We start from the raw sequence: 24,927 nt of genomic DNA, 5'->3' as shown, positions 1-24,927 counted from the left end.
ATCGCCTTGACGAATCCCCCTAGAAGGACGGATTAGGCCTTTCGGTTCCCCATTCACTAGTATCGAGTACGATACTGATTTCACACAAACCATCATCAGATTTATCCACCTCTCTTCAATCCCCAATTTTCTCATAATTTCTTCCAAGAAAGCCCATTCTACCTTATCATAGGCTTTACTCATATCCATTTTGATTGCCATATAGCCAGTTTGCCCGTTTTATGTTTTTTCATGCTATGGAGAGTTTTAAAGGCTACAAGAATATTATCATATATCAATCGGTTTTTTGTAAATGCACTTTGATGTTCCGAAATGATATTAGGCAATATTTTTTTCAATCTATTGGCTAACACCTTTGAATTTTTTTTTATGAAGAATATTACATAGGCTAATGGGACGGAAATCATTAACAGACAAAGGGTTTTTTATTTTTGGGATAAGAGTGATGAAAGTATGGTTATGGGGATGGGGAAGGGTGGCTGTATTTAGGTAGGACAAAATTGTTTTTGTGACATCACAACCTACCAAACTCCCAATAATTTTGATAGAATAGAGGGGGCATACCGTAGGGACTTGGCACTTTCAATGGGGCACGCCTGTTTGGACTTCCCAATCCATGAATTCTTCAGACAACAATGCATTCATCTCATCAATGATCAGTTTAGGAACCGGGTTCAAAGCTGCCTCCTCAATGACCGGGTTTAAAGATGTAAACAACCCCTGATAGTAATCTGTGAAGCTATTTGCAATTGAATCAGGTTGAGTAACCCACACCCCATTCAAGTTAAAGATGCCTGAAATTTTATTTTGCCTACGTCACTGAGTTTCCCAATCATGAAAGTACTTTGTATTTTTATCCCCTCTAATCAACCAAAAATTTTTAGGTCGTTGCCTCCACATTTTATTCTCCTTATCCATCGAATTGTGTACCTCCTTTGTTAACTCCCTAACCTGAAAATTATTTCCTGATTGCATAGCCACCTGTTCGGCCTTCTCTAGTTGTTTTTCTTCTCTTTCAATTCTCACCTAACACTCCTAAAGTGTTGCCGACTCAATTGAGTTAAATCCTTCCCACACTTCTTGATTTTTCTCATCACTTGAACCTCAGCATCACAATTAAATTCATCTCTCCAAATAGCTTCCATTGTACGGCCACATTCCTTATCCGATAACCACATCTCCTCAAACCTAAATGGTCTAGAACAGGGTGGAAGGTCTAGACCATTTGGAACAATCCAGATAGGAATATGATCCGAGGTAGAGCTATTTAAATGAAATACCTTTGTTGCTCCAAACTACTACAGCCAGTCATTTGTACACAATGCCCTGTCCAACCTTTCCCATATTGATTGACCATTAGCAAAATGTTTTCTCCATGTGAACTTTGAACCCGAGTAACCTAAATCAATGAAACCGCATTCATCCAATGCATCCTGGAAAAGCTGCATTTGACTATGACTTCTTCTATTGCCCCCCAATTTCACATCGGCCCTTGTCAGTTCATTAAACTCCTACACAAAGCCAAGGGAGTTGGAATTTTTGGTCCAAACTTTTGAGTTGTTCCCAAGATTCTAATCTCTTGTGGGTCTCCAGTTTGCCATAAAACCTGGTAAATCGCCATTCATCCTCCTTATTTCTGTTGATGATTGCATCAATAAAATTCTTACTTGAACCCACCACTGATACATCAATTGATGATCTCCAAAACAACACCAATCCACCACCCCTATTTAGTTTAGGAGCGATGAAAATATTTTCGAATTGTATCTTCCGTAGCACTTGTTTTAGCCTTGCTTCATCTGCCCATGTTTTGGCTAAAAACATGACAGAGGGATCTTTTGCCCACACCATCTCTGCAAGCTCGTTCTTTATACATAGGTTCCCAAGCCCACGATAGTTCCACACTAAGCAACTCATTGTGATTGGCGGGGTTGCTGTACAACCTCCACCATTGAAATTATATCTACTCCATCATCTTTTGAAACCAATCTAAGCTTCGAAGGTAACTCCAGATGATTAACGCCCCTCCTCTTCCTACATATCGGCCCATTCTCTTCTTTGTTCACCTATGTTTCCTGTGCAGGTTTGCAGACTTGCTTAGTCCATGCTTTTTATTATTTTTTTTGACACTTAGGATTTGGGTTTGTCGAGCTTTAAGAGTGATTAGAAGTTTTTGCCACGTCAGGAAAAAACTTTCCTTGGTTACTTGTTGATTTACTTGAACCCTTGCTGTTGATTGGTGGAGCCAAATTAGGAACTTCAGTATTACTCATCCCATTAATTGCCCTCATTGAATTGCCCTTAATACTCGGATCCTTATCATATCTAGCCAATTCTTCATCAATCTCATTAATCTGAATATCAAATAAATTCTTGGAAGTAATTGAGTTTGAGATTAATTCTGATTCCTTATTTTTCTCCTCCCCATTACTACGTGTATCTGTTGGTACCTCTACAATCGTTGAAGAATTTGATTCAAAAACAACTTTTGGAGGTAATGTAGCAGTGATGGCCCCCTCATTTGTAATGGGTAAATCTTTGGCATTAATATTTGAATTAATTCCTTCATCGGTTCCATGCTTGCCTGAGCCATCTCCGGTTGTTTCTCCATTGAATTGTTCGCCCTCATCTCCGCCCTTTCCCTTGCCACTTGCAACTCTTTTCTCATGAATGGATGTCTCATTTCATAGAAACCAGGTACCACTATGACATCTCTTCCACTAGACGTGTATGGTGTGGCCTTCAGATTGGAGTTGTATCGTTGTTGATCCACTGTTAGTGTGCCTTTGCTTCGCAGCCATAACTCGCAATTCTTATCAGCATGATTCAGATGCCCACACCAGAAACAAAGGTTTGGCAGATGCTCGTATCTAAATTGGACCCAATGTTTTGACCATTCTTTAATGTAATAACCCTACCTCGGCATAAAGGCAAAGTAATATCAATCATCACTCGAACCTGAATGAAATGTCCACCTTCATCGGTTACTGCATCTGCTGATTTCTGCACTTCCCCAATGATGTCACAGATGTTTTCTGCCACTTCCTTTGTCATGTACCGAATTGGGATATCATGGACCTGAACCTAGAATATTGTTTTTGAAAAAACCAGGTCATGAATCGGACAATCTGTATTGTACCTCTGCAGCATCACCAGATGTTTATCGAAACTCCAAGGCTGATTTTTGAGAATTCTCTCAATATCATTGGGGTTATCAAATACAAACAGAACTCAGTGATCATTTTGGTTTCAGATAGTGAACCCGTTTGTAGATCTCCACAATTGTTTGAAAGTTCGCACCATGGCCTCCATATTTAGAAAACATGTAGTAGGGAATTGAGCAAGTAGCAAAAATTCACCAGAGTGTTGTTCTTTTGATAGGGTGAATCCAACGGTTTCCTTTGCTGAAAGGGAAAAGTTGGTCTATTGACTAGCTAACTCCTCCATGGAAAATTTCAAGGTGAGAAACAAAAAAAGTGTTTCCCAACAATCCTGAAAAAACAAAGAAACCACTAGCTCGGAAGGTACACTTGTTACCTCCTGAGAACAAACTCTCCTTCCAATGAAGGGACCAACACACTTCTATTGCCTTAGAGAAGAGAGAAAACCTCACTTTCTAAGCGACAGAGAGACCCAAAGATCAATCATGGTACGTGAAGAGTTATGAGAATCATACCTTTATCCACCCCAAAAATGTAATTCTCTTCCAAATTGACCAAATATTGCCAAAACCAACTTTCAATTAGACTAAAAACCCCGAATTAGATTTCTAGAGCCTGCACTATCAATAACATTTACATTAACTATCCAAAAGACTAATTTCCCAATAAATTAAAGAAAAAATATAAAATTATGCAAAAAGTTCCACTTAACAATCATATGATCAAACCTCAGTGCGTTCTAATTCCATCTGCAATTGATTTCTCAATATTCAATCCAAAGATTAAAAAATAAAAATAAAAATAAAAATAAACACCACAAAAATAATGTTCTATAAATTACGGACTTAATAAAAACAAAAGAACTAAATATACAAAATAACCAACTCAACGACTCAATAGATATGGTGAGCGTGAAGAGAGGGTAGGTACTATCACAATAGAAATTTGTACTTGAAACCGAGACATCTCCAACTAGACCCGAAAAACTAAGTACAAACTGTATGCTTTCAAACACCTTTCATCTTCCTCTAACGTTAAAAAAATTAATGAGTGCTTATTTATGGGTACATTCCCTCAGTTTCTCTACGACCAAATACAAGTGAAAAGAAAAGCTGAACCTAAATACAGAACATGAAAATGCCATCCCAACTCAAATCCATATAGATAGATTAAAAAAAAAAAAAAATGGCACAAAAATTGGCTACTAAATCATGATTTCAGTAAGATCATATTGAAAAGAAAATTGAATGACAGAGCCACTTATTTTTATATATATATATATATATATATATTTGTTGTTAGGGTGATCCAATTGAGTAGTTAATATAATATGTAGGGACACTACTTGACTCAAAAGGCGATCCATAAGTTTGAGTATAACTATGTTATATTAACCACTAATTCTTTCCAATTAGTATCTAATGTGGGACTTCATTACTTAACCAACCACACTATTCACACATAAATATTCCAACAAATATCCTCCTTCACATATGAGCCTTCTACCAAATCACCTATAGCACTTCGATTAGTCTCCCCCTTGAATGACTCTTTATTTGACCATAGTTGGAGTGAACATGAGACTCTTTCTTGCACAACTATGAGAGTCATGAACACACACCTAGAAGAACCCTTTACTCAACCATGGGTGAAAAGGCATGTTGAGGAAATAACACATTATGGAGACTTAAATTGAGTAATTAATGTAATATGTAAAGACATTACTTAACCACTCATTCTTGTCATTAGTATCCAATATGAAATTTTACTACTTTTTTTTTTTTTGAGAATCTGAAATTTTACTGCTTAAACTAACCACACTAGTCACACGTTTATATTCCAATATTTACCAAACATAGGTCAAAAATCAAATGCAACTATGGCGAAAATTCCAACATAAGACTTATGATGCTTAAGAATAAATACCAATCAACAAAGAAATATAGGATAAGGGAGAACACAAGAGGGGCTATTGTGAACTCAATCATACTAAATACACATCTTTCAATCAAGACATTTGTATCCTTATAATTCAAACATGAGAAAATTGAAAACATGCATGTTAATTTGACCTTTTCTTTCCATAGTTTCTCAATAACCAATAAACAAATTTCAAACATAAGCACACGATCATGTAATAATTTAAACCAATTTTTTTTTTTAATAAGTAATAACTGAAACTAACTAAAAGAGAAACATATGAATATATGAAGAATTTAACAAACGTTGTAGGTGAAGATGCTGTGATGGGTTTGACTACTAAGGAAAGAAAGCTTGGAATATTTTTAATATTTCCTCAACTTCTCCATGAAAAGAAATTTTGAACCTAAATACAAACCATGATAAATCGTTCCAAACTCAAAACTCAAAACCCCAAATATAAAAAAGTTTAGCTCTAAAACAATTCCAAAGTCATAACACTGATTTTTGGCTTGCCAAAAATTGTGTACAACTAATCACTATTCCAAGGCCCATTCACACATTCTAATACAGACTAAACCGGGAGTCTTGGCCGGTAGAGTATTGTGAAATGGTCAGCCTTGGCTGAAACTGAAAGTTTTGGCTCACCCTAAAGTATGCACACAAAACACTATTCCAAAACAGCACAAACAGAGAATTTTAACACATGAAGTGATATAAGTTATCAATGGGTGTGACAAATTCTATGTGAAAAGGAAAAAAAAATTAGCTACCACAAAATTGTGAACTTACTATTAATATGACGTGAGTTATAATTGAATGTGACAAAATTACCATCATGTGTTATTTGTTACGTACTGTTTATCAAAAGTGACTAAAAACTAAAAAGATCTTTTAAAAAATAGCTAAACAAGTGTTGTAACAAACCCACCGTTGATTTTGTCAACTGTCTAATGTCACCATGTCATAGTCTAACATTTGGGATACAAATCGATAGAATTGCAGCTCAGTGTGAAGTGAATTATTAAGTGATAATAGTAAAATTACTGTCATGTGTAACATTAATATCATCTAAAGTATTACCGCTTACTCTTGGTGCGATGGTCACTCTACAAGTATAAGCGCTTGTGAGGTGTGGGGGGTAAGGGTCAGGGTTCAAGTCTCTAGGAAGGAGTTTCACACACATATATACTTAGATTAGGCTAGAGTAGAATTTCTATCTTGTATATATTAAAAAAAAATCATCTAAAGTGATAAAACCAAAAAAAAAAAAAAAAAAAAAAAAAACAAAAAACAAAACAAAACAAAACAAACGAGTTTCTATCATTCCGTCCCCTTATTATTATATTTGATAGTCCAAGAATGCATTGACCCTTTATGGTAAATTAACCAATTAATTAGCCAAGTTAATTAATTAGGTCAATTAACATGCAATATGCGTGGTAGTATAAACAAATCACCAATTAAGATAAATGCAGTGGAAAAATAAATTTGACACAGTGATTTGTTTACGAATGGGGAAAACTTTCAAAGCAAAAACTCCACCGGGTGAATTTAAGGTCATCACTCCTGAGAATTCACTATTATCAAAACAAGTGGTTACAAGTAAAGGAATCTCAGTACCTTATATCAACTTATAGTTGAACCCTTATCCTAATACACAATTGAACTTGTAATGTAGTGACAATCTCTCATTTCAATGCACGGCTCTCAGCACGTGACTAACCAATCAATGCACGGATCCAAGTACGTGACTAACATATCAACTTAAGAAGGATGTTGGCTGCAAAGTTCTTCAGTTCATCCACACGATAAAGATTAAGAAGCTCTTTGGTTACAAAACCCTATGGCGTACAAACGTAATAGTTTCTTTAAGAGAAAGATGAACTAGGGCAAACTGTCTCTAGTCATAATATGCTTGCAACAACAAGTGCAACAACGTTATGATGGTCCTTAAAATAATCCTTATGTATATCTAGTGTTGTGAGAAAAGAAAACCTAAACACATAGCTTGGATATGTGTGAAAAACTGATTTTCGTAATTCTTGATAGATATAGCTATCGAGATTATTTATTGAGTTTCACATTTTAAATCTCGATAGATACATCTGTCAAGTTTTAAAACACAACACTTTTTCACTTAATTCTTGGACATATTTGCATGGTTTTAATACTTGAACTTTATCTTTTGTTCCTTGAAGTATTAAACACATCTTAGATCTACTCAATTACAAGTAAAGTGCATTTTGTCAAAGGAATTGCCAATTTTAAATGACATATGTTGATCTTAACATGTTCCACATATGTCCTAACAATATTAAATTGTTAAAAAAGAAAAAATCAACATTGAATAATGAAAATAACTAATGCGCAAAAGTTATATCATGCTAACTATTAAAGTTTTCCTCAAAAAACAAAACATAATAACTATTAAAGTTACCATATCCACACAGAAATGTGTGGGTACTGTAGGATTCGCAACAAAATAAAACAGAGCTTTTGATTTTGAAAGGGCACCGATAACTGCTAGATTAAGCAACCATAAAGTCAACGATCCCAAGGACATATCCAAGCTGGTTCAACCTGTTGCAACAAAGAAGGGCATCCAGTGCGAACACATATAGTAAAATTGATTAAAAATAAGTAACCCATGAAAAAAAATCATATCACAATCTCTACATTTTACAAGTCCAGTCCAAACAAAATTTGCAACTTTCATCATCTAAACTTTCTAGGAAATGCAGCTATTGTAATATATCAAATATAGATATAGAGATTAAAATTAGGACAAATTTTCCTTTCAAAAAATTTTGGGGTAATCTCCTCCAATTCTTAAGATGATAGTTTATAAGACCATTCACGTGTATTAAATCACATGATTCATTAAATTATTTAAACTAGTGACATAACTATTTAAGTAGGTCACGTGGCTAACCAAATAAGTGGATAATCTTTTGTGTTGGCATGAAGTGGGTGAAAAGAACTTTCCTCTAAAATGTTTTGGAGAAAATCTCTATCCTTAAATTAAAAAAATTAAACCGGTTTGTTAAACTTCGAGAAAGTGAATTCTCCTTTGCAAGTGTGATTGACTAAGCAACTGAGGTCTAATTGCCCAAGATTCAATCTTTTTCATCACCAAACTCTTCCCAAAAGAAGAGCCATTAAGAAATGTTTTAACAAATTTTATTTTTGTGCTAAATTTCTAAAGATCCATCAAATAGGCATGAGAGTTCGAAAAACCTTCTATCCTACATCACAAACTTTTACCCCTTCTCTTACTTCTTGGTTTTTGGGCTGTCAGATTTACTGACCAGGAATTAAGTCCATAGAAATGTCCTTTTTACAGTAATCCCACAAAATGAACAAAAGCATAAATACACAACTTTTTTTGAACAGCTAAATAATCCTCTTATTTAAAGCAACTTATAATCAAAATAGGTAACCACTCAATCATGTAATATGAGAGAGAGAGAGAGATAGAGTATACCGTTAAGAATTCAAGTTGACATGTCAAAGAACCCCTGGGAAAAGCTAACATCTCCCAGCGAATCAAAAATTCTTCCTCCCAATTCGATACACCATTATGGATTCCCATTGTTTTCAAGACTTGTGCATTCTTTATGATATATTTGACAAGTTCAAGTTCATGATCCAAGAAGCTAAATCTTACAAAATAAAAATTTTGAAGGCGTGATTCTAGACATTTAGGAACTTCTTGTGGCTCTATCCGGCATGACTCATGTGGTCCTTCAATGTCCATCTGATGAAAACAGATCAGTCAATTTAAAAAAAGAAAAAAAAATTACGCGTAATTAAATGAAATAATCTTATAAACCAAACTGACCTTATTAAGAGTTAGGGTCTCAAGATTATGAGCACTTTGAAGCAAATTTAGCAGTATTTGCCATTTGCAGCATTTTACTTTAAGTTGCAGCGATCTCAAATTATTAAATATGGGAAGATAAAAACCAGGACCGAGAGACTACACATACAGTGAAAAACAAAATTATTCATCTATAATGTTTGTTTAACATTATATAATAAATACAAATTAACATAAGCAATCTAGAACGTACTAAGAATTATAGTTGAAAGGAAATTAAGTACCTTGTTATAACGCAAGGTCAAACTTTGAACATTAGGGAGCACACTAAGAAGCTTGAGTATGCAGTGACAGAAATTTCCATGTTCACATAAATTAAGCATATTGGCTTGAATTATGTTGGTTACGTTATGTAGCAAATAACCATGGCAATTTCGATCCCACAGCAAGAGATGCTTAAGACTGGGTGCGTTTAACTCAATTCGAAATCTAGGATCTTGTACTTGATTATCGAAGAAGAACAACCTCAGTGTAGGGTGAGAGATATAAAAACTGATCATATTATCTTGTTGATAACGCCAGACGATCAATTTTAGGAGGTTTGGGGAACCATTCAAGAGCCTATGAAAAGATTCCTCATTTGTGTACTTAATTCTGAGAAGACCAAGACACAGGAGATTCGGAAGATGAATTGATGAAGGAAAATTGACAATAATTTCACCATGCACCATCAAAGTCTTGAGTGATTTGCAACTAAAAAGACTTGGAGGCAACTCTAATGGTTGGCTACGAGTGCGAACACAAAATAGATGGATTTCTTCCACATGGTGCCCTATTGCATAACTAATCCATGTATGGAGATGGGTTGGATCAATGAAATAATAGGGGTTGAGTAGGAGTCGGAATTTCTTTAGAGGAACTGGTTCGCGGAGAGCCAAAATTCTGCATACAAATTGCGTAAACATCATGTTAAGGTCATTATTACCATGATTATCGCATTGGTTCTGTTGACTTTCAGCAGTGTCTTGGAAATCAAGAGAGGGGACCATAGTCCAGACCGGCTTCCACCTTGTTGACAAAGTTGTCGTGGCCACGGTTTGTTTGGTTTGGAGGAATGAAAGGATGTGACACAGAAGAGAGTCCGGGAGATCGCTGATCCTGTCCACCTCGTCACATTGTTCTACTTTTGAGTTTGATTCAGTGGTCTTCTCGTCTTAGGATTTGCAGCACAGCTACACTACTGTTACATATTTCATTTCTCAGTATAAAAATGGTGTGTAAATTGGAGATAATCATAAAGAAGATGAAGATATCGAGACAAGCCTTGTTGGAAGGGGACGAAGTTGGCAGTGCCCCAATTCGGAGTGAGAGGGGAGGTGAAATGTATTGGGATGGAGTCTAGAAGAGAGAAATGGTGAAGGGGAATCTTTATCTCTTGTTCATTTATACTATAGTTTTTGTCTAGGGTAAAACTTTATTAGGTAACTTTTAATAAATTTAAAATTCTTTTTACAAAAAAAGTTTAAATAATCTAAAATAACTTAATACTTATTTTATTTATATATCATAATTTTGTATTTTATTATTGTAAAAATTACAGGCTATATACCCTAAGTAAAATTGGAACGAAGTGATTATGATTATTAAGATAGCTTTGATCATATTAGTAAAATATTTTTTATTTGTATATAATTTTTAATTAATAGTGCATCACAGATTTAAAAAAAAAAAAATCTTTTTACAAAGTAGATGTATAAAAGCAAAAATTGAGAAAAAGTTTAACTCTAAAATTTTAAAATGATTGTATTTCGTTATCTAGTTATATTGAGTATTTAAATTTCTGCCAAGCATACAATTTAAAAAGAGAAAACTTTATATCGTTTAGTGCGGGTTAATCGTTTATACTCACAACTGAACCCTTTTTGAGCATTCTTGCAGAAAAGCATTTACATGTAAAATTTAGTTCCAAAAGAGAGGAAAAGGATTTAACATGCAAAAGTTTCCAAATTGAAATTATATTTATGGTAGTGTGGGGGCCTGTCAATCAATAGACCAATTAAGGTCAGGATCGTTGGGCCTGTGGCCCATCCGAGGATGCATATCCGTCCGAGGAGGCCAAGTCAGGTCATAAGGCAATTACCAAAGGGGGGTGTTAGTCAATATCACGAAAGTAGAGTTCCGTATTCGACCGGGAACACCATACTCCTCGGCAGTATGCATCCGAGGACGATCAGGACGCAGTCTTGTTACAAACGGACCTCGGAATTATGTCACTACTGAAGATGGGATAACAGACCAAGGGTAAGAAAGAAAAGGCAAACAAATATCTATAATTACAGCTGCCTCCACATTAATTACCTCTCAACCAACTCTCTGGCCGCATTAATGTGGAGGTGATACCTGAACAGTAATGAGGCAGCCTTACAGCTGCTCATAGGAAGTTCCAGGAGGTGCTAGATGGGACAGAAAGAAATCTCCCGAACCCAACCGACACGTGTATGGTGAGGATGGAACACAAAATGTGGTATATAAACTGAAAGAAGAACATGCAAGAAAGGCATCGAAACAAAAAAAAAGAAAAAAAGAAAGCATAGACTGAAGAAGAAGAACGTAAAAAGTAAAAGAACTGTATCGATTACCAAAACAAAACGATCGTTGTGCTAGCTCTGAGCCTTCAATATACGTGAGGGCGAATCTTTTCATTACACAAAAGTTAATCTAGTTCTTAACACCCACGCTCTACAAATTATATTGTTTGAGCCTATTTACGTGCGAATCCAGTATTGTTTTGGGTCGTTACAAATCGAGTCCTTACAATTGATGCTGTCTGTGGGGAGAGCTTGTATTAACTTAAAGGACTACCGGTGCAATGTTTTTGATGGAGGAAGTGGGTTCGCATCACCACGCGGCGGGACCGCATTAGGAGGATGCCAACCTGCACCAGGCAGAGTCAAGGGGCTCCCAGCATGGTGATCCCCGAAGGAGTCCCGAACGGAGAGAAGGCCATGAGGGAAGTGTACGTACAACTCATACCACCAGAAGCCACTCTTGTGGGAAGAGTCATGTCTCCCATGTGGAGCGTTATGGGAATCTGCAACGTGAGATTGCAGATTTGAAGAGAGAGTTGCGCCATGCACGGCGGGAGCGCTCCCCACCTTGCTCCGAACCATCATCTGAGGAGTCGGATGGAGCTAGTTATAGGCGGAGATCGAGAACTCCGCCAAGCGAGACTTTCTCCTATGAAGAGGAGCATCGCCATTGACGTAAGCGTAAAAGTCCACCTAGCAGGGGCTTGGGAAACGATGTCATGAACAAAACCTTGAGTCAAATTTTCAAGTCGCCCTTTACGAGAAACATAGACGATGCGATTCATCCTCGGCGATTCCAATAGCCTACGTTCTCTCTGTATGATGGCCGGTCAGACCCGGTAGAACATGTAAGCTATTTCGGTCAGAAGATGGCTATCTACTCCAAGGACGAGGCTTTGATGTGCAAAGTTTTTCCATCGAGTTTGGGTCTGATGGCAATGAGGTGGTTCAACGGCTTAAGGGCCAATCCTATTGGATCTTTTAAAACACTGACTCGGGCTTTTGGTGCTTGCTTTATCACATGCAGTAGGACTCCTCGGCCTTTGGGATCTTTGCTGACTTTGTCTATGCGAGAGGGCGAGACTCTCAAGAATTACTCGGATAGGTACTGGAAAATGTTTAACGAAATAGAAGGAAAGAACGATGCTGTGGCCATAACTACTTTCAAAGTTGGCCTCCCAGCTGATCACGATTTAAGGAAATCCCTGACGGGTAAACCTGTTACCAGTGTGCGTCAACTGATGGACAGGATAGATAAGTACAGAAGGGTAGAGGAGGATCAACTTCAGGGAAAAGGGAAGACCAAGGTGATCCCTCAGGAGAGGAGGGATTTCAGGTTGGATCGTTATAATAATAGCCGACCCCGGAGGGATTTTGTTGGGCAGTCAGGTTCGGCGGATGCCCAGGTGGTTAATGCAATATTTCGAGAGCTAGTGTAGCAAGTTTTGGAGAAGATAAAGAACGAGCCATTCTTCAAATGGCCAAACAAGATGGCGAGAGAGCCTAGGAAATGCAACCCGAACTTGTACTGCCATTATCATCAGGATCACGGGCACACGACGGATAACTGCAGGAATTTTTGGGACCACTTGGAACAGTTGGTCCATGAAGCGAAATTAAAACAACTCCTGCATCACTCTAGTGGAAGGGCGAGCCAAGCAGGTTCAGAGGTGCGTGGGGACGCTTCATCAAGACTCCCTCTGGATACGATTAATGTTATCTTTGCGGCCCCGGAAAGGACTGGATCTTGCCCCTCCAGGGTATTATCGGTGTTCCGATCCCCGGCCGAGGATCATTCCCAAGCATTGAAGAGAGCCAGGGTGCGTGTCCCCCTGATTCTAGGCTTTTCAGATGAGGATATGGTTGGGACCATACAGCCCCATGAGGATGCTTTGGTGGTAATGTTGAGAATTGGCGGGTACGATGTCAGAAGGGTGATGGTTGATCAGGGTAGCGCTGTGGATGTAATGTATCCAGACTTGTACAAGGGGCTAGGTTTGAAGCCAAAGGACTTAACAACCTACAACTCTCCTCTGGTAAGTTTTGAGGGAAGGATGGTCACTCCTAAAGGGCTGATTGGGTTGCCTGTGCAAGCAGGTACGGATATGGTGGAGGTGGATTTTATTGTTGTAGATGTTTTTTCTCTGTACACAGCTATTATGGGCAAACCTTGGCTTCACACCCTTAAAGTGGTCTCGTCCACTCTGCATCAGAAGGTGAAGTACCCATCCGGAGACCAAGTGTTGGAAATAGTAGGGAGTCAGGCGGCTGCTCGGCAATGCCTAGTAGCGGCTATACAGCATCGGCCAGAAACAAAAACCTCGGCTACGGCTGACAATGGGTTATAGTAATTAAAGTCCCCAGTATCAGGTTTGGACGTACCAGCTGATGGGATAGAGTGTGAAGATCTTGAGAGGGTAGTTGTTGCTGGCGATCCAGAAAAATTCTTCCAGGTTGGGGCTAAATTGCCTTTGCAAGAGAAGGCGAGGTTGTTGGAATTCCTCTGAGCCAATGTGGACGTTTTCGCATGGAATCCGTATGAAGCCCCAGGGGTGGACTCGGATTTCATTTGTCATCGACTCAACGTGAATCCCGCCGTTATGCCTAGGAGGCAACCTCCTCGGCGACCATCGAAGGAACACGCCGAGGCGGTTAGAAGTGAGATAGCCAAGCTCAAACAGGCTGGAGCTATCAAGGAAATTTTTCATCCTCAATGGTTGGCCAATACAGTGGTAGTAAAAAAGAAGACTGGAAAATGGCGGGTGTGCGTCGACTTCACGGATCTCAATAAGGCTTGCCCTAAGGATCCATTTCCCATGCCGAACATCGATCAATTGGTGGATGCGACCGTGGGTCACCCTAGGATGAGTTTCTTGGATGCCTTTCAAGGGTATCACCAAATACCGCTGGCCGTCAACGATCAGGAAAAGACTGCTTTTGTAACCCCGATTGGGAACTACCATTACAAGGTGATGCCCTTCGGCTTGAAAAACGCTGGATCTATCTACCTACCAACGCATGATGACGAAAATGTTCGAACCGCAACTGGGTAGAAGTATTGAAGTTTATGTCGATGATATGGTTGTGAAAAGCAAAGTGGCGTCCGAACATGTGGAAGATCTCACGAGTATCTTCGGGATACTGAGAAAACATAAGTTACGCTTGAATGCTTTGAAGTGCTCCTTTGGTGTAGGTTCTGGGAAGTTCTTGGGGTACATGGTGACCCATAGAGGAATTGAGGTGAACCCAGACCAGATTAAGGCCATTAACGATTTACAAGCACCTCGGAATCCAAAAGAAGTGCAGAAACTGACCGAGATGACTGCTGCATTGAACCGGTTCATCTCCAGGTTGGCTGAGAGGTGTCGTCGTTTTTTTCGTTTGTTGCATAAGTGGCAAGGATTTTAATGGACTGAGGAGTGTGCTGTAGCGTTCCAGCAGTTAAAAGAATACCTGTCTAGGCCACCTATCATGTCTAGCCTTGAGGTGGATGAGGTGTTGTTTGCTTATTTGGCAGTTGCTCCTCATGCGGTTAGTTTCGTTTTGATACGGGAAGACAATGGCGTCCAAATGCCAGTTTATTATGTAAGTAAATCCCTCCTTGAGGCCGAGGTGAGATATTTGTCATTAGAAAAGGCCATATTGGCGGTGGTCCATGCAACATGCAAACTTCCGCATTACTTTCAGGCCCATACTGTGGTTATCTTGACCCAACTGCCTCTTAAGTCCATACTCAAAAGTGCTGACTACATTGGAAGAATTGCTAAGTAGTGCACGATTCTGGGTGCTTTCGATATCAAGTACATGCCTCGCACCTCTGTGAAAGGTCAAGTCCTTGCCGATCTGGTGGCTGAGTTTGCCGAATGCCCCGAAGAAGTTAATGTGAATCAAGGTCACATGGATGAAAAATCGGTTGGCCTAATATCCATACAAGGTGGGTCCTTTTGGAGGGTGTACGTGGATGGGGCCGCAAACCAACGGGGAGCAGGATTGAGATTGGTGTTGATATCCCCCGAGGAGGTTATCATTGAGAAGTCGTTAAGATTAGGGTTCTTGGCTACAAACAACGAATCAGAATACGAAGCTTTGATAATGGGAATGAGTATGGTCCAAAAAATGGGTGGAAAGGTAGTGAAGTTATTCTCAGACTCGAGATTGGTAGTTGGCTAGGTGAGAGGAGAGCTGGAAGCTCGAGACCCAAGGATGCAAGGGTATTTGGACCGGGTTAGGTGTATGCAAACGAAATTTGAGTCTTTCGACTCATTGCATATTCCTCGAGGTGAAAATACACACGCTGATTCCTTGGCAACCCTTGCCACCTCCTCAGTACGAAATTTTCCTTGGGTGATTATCGTTGAAGACCTGTGTACCCCCACCTCACCAGAAAAGGAGGTTTGCCAAATCAATCAAACCAATCTATCGCCAAACTGGATGGATCCCATATTAAAATTTCTTGAAAGTGACATATTGCCCGAAGATAAGGTGGAAGCTGAGAAAATACGAAGGAAAGCTCCTCGGTACTGGTTATCTGAAGATAAAAAGTTATACAAACGGTTCTTCTCTAGGCCATATCTGCTCTGTGTGCCTCCTGAGACAGCAGAGTCAATCTTGGAAGAATTGCATGAGGGCATTTGTGGAAGCCATACAGGAGGAAGGTCTCTATCATGTCGAGCCATCACACAAGGATATTGGTGGCCAAATATGTGGAATGAAGCGCAGGAGTACATTAGGACGTGCGATCAGTGTCAAAGATATACTCTAAATATCCACCAACCAGGAGGAGTTCTTAACCCTCTTTCTAGCCCTTGGCCTTTTGCCCAGTGGGGGCTGGACATTGTCGGCCCTTTTCCTAAAGCCATAGGAAACAAGAAGTACCTGCTTGTCGGCACAGACTACTTCACTAAATGGGTTGAAGCTGAACCCTTAGCGAACATCAGAGATATAGATGTGAAGAAGTTTGTTTGGAGGAACATTGTTACGCGATTTGGAGTTCCCCGCACTCTTGTCTCAGATAATGGACTCCAATTTGATAGCAATGCCTTTAGGGAATATTGTTCAGAACTGGGTATAAGAAACAGATATTCCACTCCGGCTTATCCACAAGGCAATGGGCAGACTAAAGCTATTAACAAAGTAATAGTCAATGGGCTTAAGAAGAGATTGGATGATGCGAAAGGAAAGTGGGTGGAAGAATTGCCACATGTGCTTTGGACGTATCAGACAACACCCCGACGTTCAATGGGGGAAACTCCCTTTTCCATGACCTATGGGGCTGAGGCCGTCATTCCCCTGGAAACTGGATTCCCAACGTTAAGAACCAGTACATTCTCTTTGGATAGTAATGATGTGATGTTAGAGAAAAGTTTGGACCTGATTGAAAAACAAAGGGAAAGCGCGATGGTTCAACTAGCTTACTACCAACATAAACTCAAGTCGGGTTATGATAGCAATGTGAAGATGAGACCGTTAGCCGTAGGAGATCTGGTGCTGAGGAAAGTTTTGGGGGCCACCAAGAATCCAAATTGGGGAAATCTGGGACCTAATTGGGAAAGACCATATCAGATCACTTCTGTAGCGGGAATATGAGCCTATTATCTAGAAGACCTAGATGAAAAAGTTGTACTTCATCCTTGAAATGTAAATAATCTCAAGAGGTATTATTATTAATAAAAGTATTTCAATTCAAATATTTCTTTTAATTTACGTCAACCATACATCCTGTACTCCTGCGTCCTATGATGTGTATTGAAATGTTAAACAGAAACTAAGTTATGTCAGGTCCTCAGACCGCAAACTTGGTGGAAATTAACGTCCTATGATGTATATTAAAATGTTAAACAGAAACTAAGTTATGTCAGGTCCTCGGACCGCAAACTTGGTGGAAATTAACGTCCTATGATGTATATTGAAATGTTAAACAGAAACTAAGTTATGTCAGGTCCTCGGACCGCAAACTTGGTGGAAATTAACATCTTATGATGTGTATTGAATTATTGAACAGTAACTGAGTTATGATAAATCTCCTGATCACAAACTCAATGGGAAGCAACGCCTTGTAACACTCATTGGGGAATTAAAGAGAGATCTATGGATGTTAGTTGGCGTACAATCAAGGTACTGAAGGCATGATTTTATTTAGTTTATGAAATTTCGTGAAAAATTGCAATTGATTGGAAAGAATCCGAGCATATCTAAAACATCTCCCTAAGACTCTGTTGTATTAATGCTTATTGCCTATTGCTAATTATCGATTGACGATATGAGTGAGTAAAGTTGCCCCATACAAGCAAAAGGTAGTTGAAATGAACCTATTAGAATTACAATAACACAGTGAACGAGTACAAAAATAACATAAAGCAGTAAGAGCGGTAAGAAAATGAGCAAGGAGGTCCCCTGTTAAGTGTCTAGTTAAACTACAAAGCAAGTTCTACTTTTTCAATTTCAGTTGGATCTTTGGGTTCTGACCGGCGGATATGTTTGCCTCTGAAGTGGTGACTCCCTCTTTAGCTTTGATAACGCCCCCAGTTGGTAAAACTGTGGAGTCCAAATCCTGTTGAAAACCTTGGGAGGCCGTTCTCTGCCTCCAAAGCGGTGGTGGTCTTGTCTAGGGAAGCTCTTGGAGAGGCAAGTCCCCCTTTAGCTAATTCCGGCTGGCCAAGGGGAGGAAAACAGTGAGGCGAAACCTCCTCGTTAAGGTTAATAACTGTAGAAGGAGCATCAGCCTGATGGGATAGAAGAACTGAGGGGCGAATCGCCTCGGGATAGAATACGTTCTCTGGCTTACGTAACTCAGATGAAGCTCCAACCTCAACACGGTTAAGAGCCTCACTCTAAGTTCTTGCGCAATAGATACGGCATACCTCCGGAACCTCGGCTCTCAAAGCCTTCTCAGTTTCAGCTATACCAACCTCGTAGCCTCTCTGCTCAGCTTTGTTCATTGCCTGTTCGGCATCGATTTTTGCTTTCTCAGCTTGTTCCTTGGACTTTTCAGCTTGCTCCCTTAGCTTTTGAGTTTCCTCCAGGTGCTTCCTAAGAACTAGGACTTGCTCCTGAGTCTTCTTTAGCTCGGCATTCGCCTCACACAGAAGTTTCCCTTGGTCCTCGGCTTGCTTTTGGTAGCCTTCTAATGCAGACTCGGCGCTCTTGCGAGCTTGCTCTTCGACCTGTAACTTTTTCCTTGCATCGGCCAAGTCCTGTTCAAATTTGGACAAGGTCTGTACAACCGTTGTCCATCTTTTTCTTTCATCATCTAGCTGATTGGAACAGGCATTGAGCATCTCATCTAGGTTGAAAGTATTTTGGATAATCTGTAGGAAAAAGGCTAACACTATAGTCAATGAAAAGTGCATATTAGTGAGTAACAGTCGCAGAATGAAAAAGATAAAAGTTAGCTCCTTACCATGCCCAAATATCGTTTGTTGTCGAGGACGAGTTCATTCTTCCTCATATTCTTTATTTCGGCCATATCTTTTGGGAGTAATAAGGCTTCCTCTATGGCCGAGGCGACGTGACACCTTATGCCGCCGTTAAAGTCCCTTATAGATGCATCATCTCGTAGGGGCTCTCCACCGTACATAGGTGCTGGCAACCATGCTTGTGGTTCAGGATGTTGGGAATCAGATTTCTCTTGGTCCCGCGCGGCCTGGTGCATGGTTTTTTGCTGCTTTGCAGCTCGTTGGGCATCCTCCTCTCGAGTTGGACGAGACTTGCTCATGTTTGCCACCCCCTTGCCCTTCTGTTCCCTGTGCATTTTCTGCTTGGCAACGTTAGGAAACGCTGGTTGTGGTGATGGCCGAAGAGGTTGATGAGGAGCAGGAGGAGGAGACCTAGCTAGAAGAGATGAAGCCTGGGATGGTATTGATTTTGCAGGCGCACTCTTTCCCAGCTGACCTTTCATCAGCTCTAGCAAGCTTTTCTGGGGTTCTCTTTGTATCCCCATCTCGACAGGATCTTCCTCGGGGGCTTATGTGTTGATAAAAAATCCCGAAATCGTCCGAGGACTCAGGGACTGCTACAACCTCTTCCTCGCCTTTCTTCTTTTCCTTTCTCCCTTTTATTTCCTTTTCCCTGAGGGTAGGTAGGGATGACGAAGTTCCTGCCGAGACGCTGGCTACGAAAAGAGGCCCTGTGCGAGGTGTGTACTGGGGAAGGGGAATACCCTCTGGAACAATGAACCCTTCGTAGGCAACACTGATACGGTGAAGCCGAGGATCGCGGGCTCTAATCATGCACTTCGACGCCTGAAAAGCAAAAGAAAGGGGGGTATAGCTGAGAATTAAGTGTGCTGCCCGGAGCTGACCGTCAGCCTCGTTCACGTATATTTCGGCTTTCAATAACTTATCTAGGCTCACCTTATTGACTAACCTAAGATTGAGCTTTGTGTAGCGTCTATCTGCAAAACCATTGAGTCGAGAGTGAAAATTGTTGGAGACAAAAACGATTAAAAAGAAAAAAGTAAACGAAATGTGTTCGCAAGCTAAATATTATAGATCTGTGACTACGCACCCACCTGGTGTTCCCTCTACTTTCGGGCAAGGTAGACCATCGTGCCATTCCCTAGAGAGAATAAGGAAATCCTCCTTTAGGTTCTTGTTTGAAGTGGGAAGGCACTGAATCAGCCTTACCTCAGGATATCTTGACTTGAGATAATACCCTTGACCGATTAGGTGATGAAGGTTGTACACCCAATTCACATCATGATGGGTTAACTTTAGGTCCATTCTCTTATTCAAAGCGTCTATACTTCCCAAGACCCTAAACATGTTTGGAGCACACTGGGTGGGGGATAGCCTAAAGAAGTTGAGGTAACTCCTAGTGATACTACCCATGGGGATAGTTATCCCGCCCTCTATAAAGGCAATCATGGGAATAACTACTTCTCCAGTTTGTCTGGCATCAACCCATTTCCCTTGGGCTGCGTACCTCATCCCTACCATTAAGGGGATTTTATACTTAGAGCGAAAGTTTCTAATACCTTCCTTGGACTCAAAAAGACATCGAAATGGGTTATTTTGTTTCCCCATATTTCTAAAAGACTTAGCAGAAAAGACTGTTGGGTTTGAAATGAAAGTGGTAAAGCCTTCAAGAAGACTTATAGGTTCAAAGGAAGGACCTTGGACAAAGTACGATTATTTGTAGTTGTCAGGAAAATAACGAAAATAGAGAAAGGCAGGTTTAATGTATGAACTCTGGAACCACGTAATCATCGAAGGTAAAGTGCAGGGTTAATTTGAGAACGCCTTTATAGTCATATGAGGATTGTGAGCGGTAAAGTTTCCGCTCACAAAACAAGGGAGGCCTTCTGCCGTTTGATTTAAATCTCACCGTCGAACGTGGGAGACAAAGGCGTTGCCAAAATTTAATGCTGCCAAAATCGGGATGCTGAAGCGTCAGGGGCATGCCCCAAAACACGCATAGGTACGGGCTTATGACGTCAAAATCCATCTTCTCTCCTGAGGAGTCGAAAAGTAGGATTTTGAGGGACTATTGTGGGGGCCTATCAATCAAAAGGCCCATTAAGGTCAGGATCGTTGGGCCTGTGGCCCATCCGAGGATGCATATCCGTCCGAGGAGGCTAAGTCAGGTCATAAGGCAATTACTGAAGGGGAGTGGTAGTCAATATCACGAAAGTAGAGTTCCGTATTCGACCGAGGACACCATACTCCTCGGCAGTATGCGTCCAAGGACGATCAGGACGCGGTCTTGTTACAAACGGACCTCGGAATTATGTCACCACTGAAGATGGGATAACAGACCAAGGGTAAGAAAGAAAAGGCAAACAAATATCTATAATTACAGCTGCCTCCGCATTAATTACCTTTCAACTAACTCTCTGGCCGCATTAATGTGGAGGTGATACCTGAACAGTAAGGAGGCAGCCTTACACCTGCCCATAGGAAGTTCTAGGAGGTGCTAGATGTGATAGAAAGAAATCCCCCGAACCCAACCTACACGTGTGTGGTGAGGATGGAACACAAAGGGTGGTATATAAACTGAAAGAAGAACAAGCAAGAAAGGCATCGGAACAAAAAAAGAAAGAAAGAAAGAAAGAAAGCATAGACTGAAGAAGAAGAACGTAAAAAGCAAAAGAACTGTATCGATTACCAAAACAAAACGATCGTTGTGCCAGCTCTGAGCCTTCAATATACGTGAGGGCGAATCTTTTCATTACACAAAAGTTAATCTAGTTCTTAACACCCACGCTCTACAAATTATATTGTTTGGGCCTATTTACGTGCGAACCCAGTATCATTTTGGGTCGTTACAAATCAAGTCCTTACAGGTAGTTTGTAACTTTGTATCCTTAAATTGATATAAAGAAATCATTCATAATGGTTATTTTTCAATTTATTAAAGTTTCTCAGTGAAAATGAAATAAAATATAATAATTTTTTTTAACATGAAAAAAAAAAAAGAGAGTAAATGATAATCTCAAAACCAAATACTTATAAATTGAAATTCCCACCAAAAGCCTTATAACTCATCGAGTCGGCACCTCCTAGTGTGTCTATAACATTTAGGGTTCAAATTCTCTCTCTCCCATTATAAATATAGAAATAGCCAAAAAAAAAAAAAAAAAAATCCCGCTTGCCCTAACCAATGATATAAATTTATTTGGATTTCTATACCAACTAAATGTGGCACACTGGCACTTACTACTTAGGAATTGATAAGAACCGAGACCATGAAGTCTTGAACTTGGACAATTAAACCATACCATCTAAGTATATATGCATGTTTTATATAACAACTAAAATGGCATCATTTTGATGAGAGTAATTAAAACTAAAGGCATTTTTTGAAGTTGGAAGCATCGTTTCATTTTTTTTTTTTCCCCTGTTTGGACTAGATTTTTTTTTTGGTTCCAAAATACCCCTATTCCCTAGGTTTAAGTAGGAACAAAATTAAAGGATAGTTCAGTAAAAATACTTCTAACTTTTACTAAAACATTGCCTACAAAATAGGACCACAAATTTTTTATTTTTTTTTAACAATTTCAAGCAAAATAAATCCTAAATTTTAGGATTTTAGAATCCTCTACTAATAGCCTACTGACCAACACGGTTTTACATTTACAAAAAAAAATGTTTTGGATATTTTTATTCCTAAAAATTTGCCTATTATTTAGAAGCAGTTTCCTCCATAATTTTATAATTTTATCTTTAAAGATAACTTCCCCAGTATCATTTTTCTCTTTCAAACTTTACGTATAAAGCAATTGCTTACAGAGTCATCATATGAACAGTCGGTTTTTTTTTTTCCTTCTCATTTTACTTTGTATTTTGCAATTATATTCTAACACAATTGATTCTCTATTTTCTATATAGTGATGAGATGGTGAAGTTGAAGTAAATGCAAAGGAATTTAAGAAAATTTAAGAACCAGAAAATTCATTGATAGAATCCTCACATGAGTAGTTGGTACATTTTTTTTTTCTTTCTCATTTAACTTTGCATTTTGCAACTATTTTCTAACAAAGTTGATTCTCTATTTTCTGTATAGGGAAGAAAGGTGGAGTTGAAGTAAATGCAAAGGAATTTAAGACCCAAACAATTCATTGAAGGTATGTTCTTAAATTCTTAGTAGAAAATTTCATTAAAATTTTGCATAAAAATTATAGGCTTATCTCTTTTGTGTTCAACGGGAACCCAAGTAGTCAAGTACTCAACTAATGCAGCATGGATGAAACAACCATAAAAAAAAAAAAGAAAAGAGTTTGTTATTTGGCGAAGGTGAATTATTTGTTGATATGAGTTCATTTGACACAAATGTGCTATCCGAGAAAGTGCCAGAGTTTTCAATGGCAGTTGGGCAAGAAAAAAGAGTCTTGAAATGAAAAGAACTTGATGAAATTTGAAAGGAATTGGCATACCCTTTATATGTAAAAAAAAATGCACAAGAAGAACCAAGAAACATGTACCAAGAATGAGAATGGGAGTCGAAGTTTGTTGTTTGTGAATAAAGGATTCAATAATGTCAATGGAGTTATAAAGCTTAGATTTGGATTTGGAGTTTCTTCAGTTTTTTTTTTCTTCCATTATCAAGGCTTAACGTTTTTTTTTCTTTGCATAAAAAAAAAAAAAAAAAAACTTAAAATTTTTTTTTTTTAATTTTTTCAATAACCGCTTTCCCTTAAACTTATTCTTCACGTTTGGTTTTTTTGTTTTTTTTTTTTTTTTTTGTTGAGAAGAAAATATTACTAAAAAGTAGAAATAAATCATATCCAAAAGAAATCCAAAAAATTTCAAATTACCACATTCAAACCACGTTCACTTCTTATCCTAAAAAAAAAAAAAAAAACCTACTTTCAAATATTTAACAAAACTTTCGGATAACTACTACTAAAAAAACTTAAGGAAGTTAAAAATATGCAACACATGTATATGTTCTGAAATTCAAATTCTTAAAAAAAAAAAAACTAGCCTCTAAGCACGCGCTCACGCGCGTGCTCAGAGGCTCTTCTATTTTTTGGATAAGGATTAATTTAGAGCATTTATTATAATTTGGGATTACTATATTTTCCAATCACAAAAAAAAACCTAGAGGTGTGATGAAAAATTAAAGACGTGTGTCCACTATTAATGAGAGTAATTCAAGGTTCGTCTTTATGATAAAAAAATAAAAAATAAAAAAAATTTAAAGACGTGTGTCCATTGTTTTTTTTTTTTTTGAATTGTTTTATAAATACTAGTGTATACCCTGTGTATATGCATGGTACAATTAAAAAAAATTACAAATTACACACATATATAGATTCAAATACTTCTTCTCTCTCTCTCTCTCTCTCTCTCTTCTCTCTTTTTTAATTTTAATTTTTTGAATATATTGCATGAGTTTACTCTTCTTCTTTTTTTTCCCTTTTTTTTTTTTTGCTTAAGTTGAGTTTTGATATTTATTTATATTAGATCCTTCGTCTTTTGCACCTTATTAGCTCACCTAGAACAAAATTAAAAAAAAAAAAAATTTAAATAGGACACATGGCGCAAAATTAGACAACAATTGGAATCAAATTTAAAACCTAATTGGATTTTCTTTTAACTTTACCTATTAATATATACGTTTATAATTTGCGCATATGCATGGTACAATTAAAAACAACACAATTACACATACTTGGATTCAAATTATACATTGTTTAAGTCATAGATTTTCTCTTTCTTTCTTCTTTATTTATTTTTTATTTTTTTGGATATACACATGAGTTTACTCTTTTTAATTGGGTTTTTTTTTTTTTTTAGTGGTTTATTTATATTAGACTCTTCATCTTTTGTACAACACTAATTCACCTAGAAATTAAAAAAATATATAGATAGGACACGTGACCCAAAATTAGACTACAATTAAAATCCAATTTGAAATCTAATTGGATTTTCTCTCAACTTTACCTATTAATATATATATATATATATATATATATATAAAATATATTACTAAA

At 38.4% G+C, this 24,927-nt stretch overlaps 1 protein-coding gene across 1 annotated transcript; it reads left to right on the top strand.

The window, feature by feature from the left end:
* The first annotated feature begins 12,982 nt into the window (after positions 1 to 12,982).
* On the top strand, positions 12,983 to 13,840 carry LOC115990248. The gene has a single exon (XM_031114096.1). The coding sequence runs from the start codon at positions 12,983 to 12,985 to the stop codon at positions 13,838 to 13,840; it is 858 nt and encodes a 285-aa protein (XP_030969956.1).
* Positions 13,841 to 24,927: the final 11,087 nt, after the last annotated feature.

The sequence above is a fragment of the Quercus lobata genome, chromosome 5 (genome assembly GCF_001633185.2).
Source record: "Quercus lobata isolate SW786 chromosome 5, ValleyOak3.0 Primary Assembly, whole genome shotgun sequence".
Classification (NCBI taxonomy): domain Eukaryota; kingdom Viridiplantae; phylum Streptophyta; class Magnoliopsida; order Fagales; family Fagaceae; genus Quercus; species Quercus lobata.
This window is presented reverse-complemented; position numbering and strand designations above follow the sequence as displayed.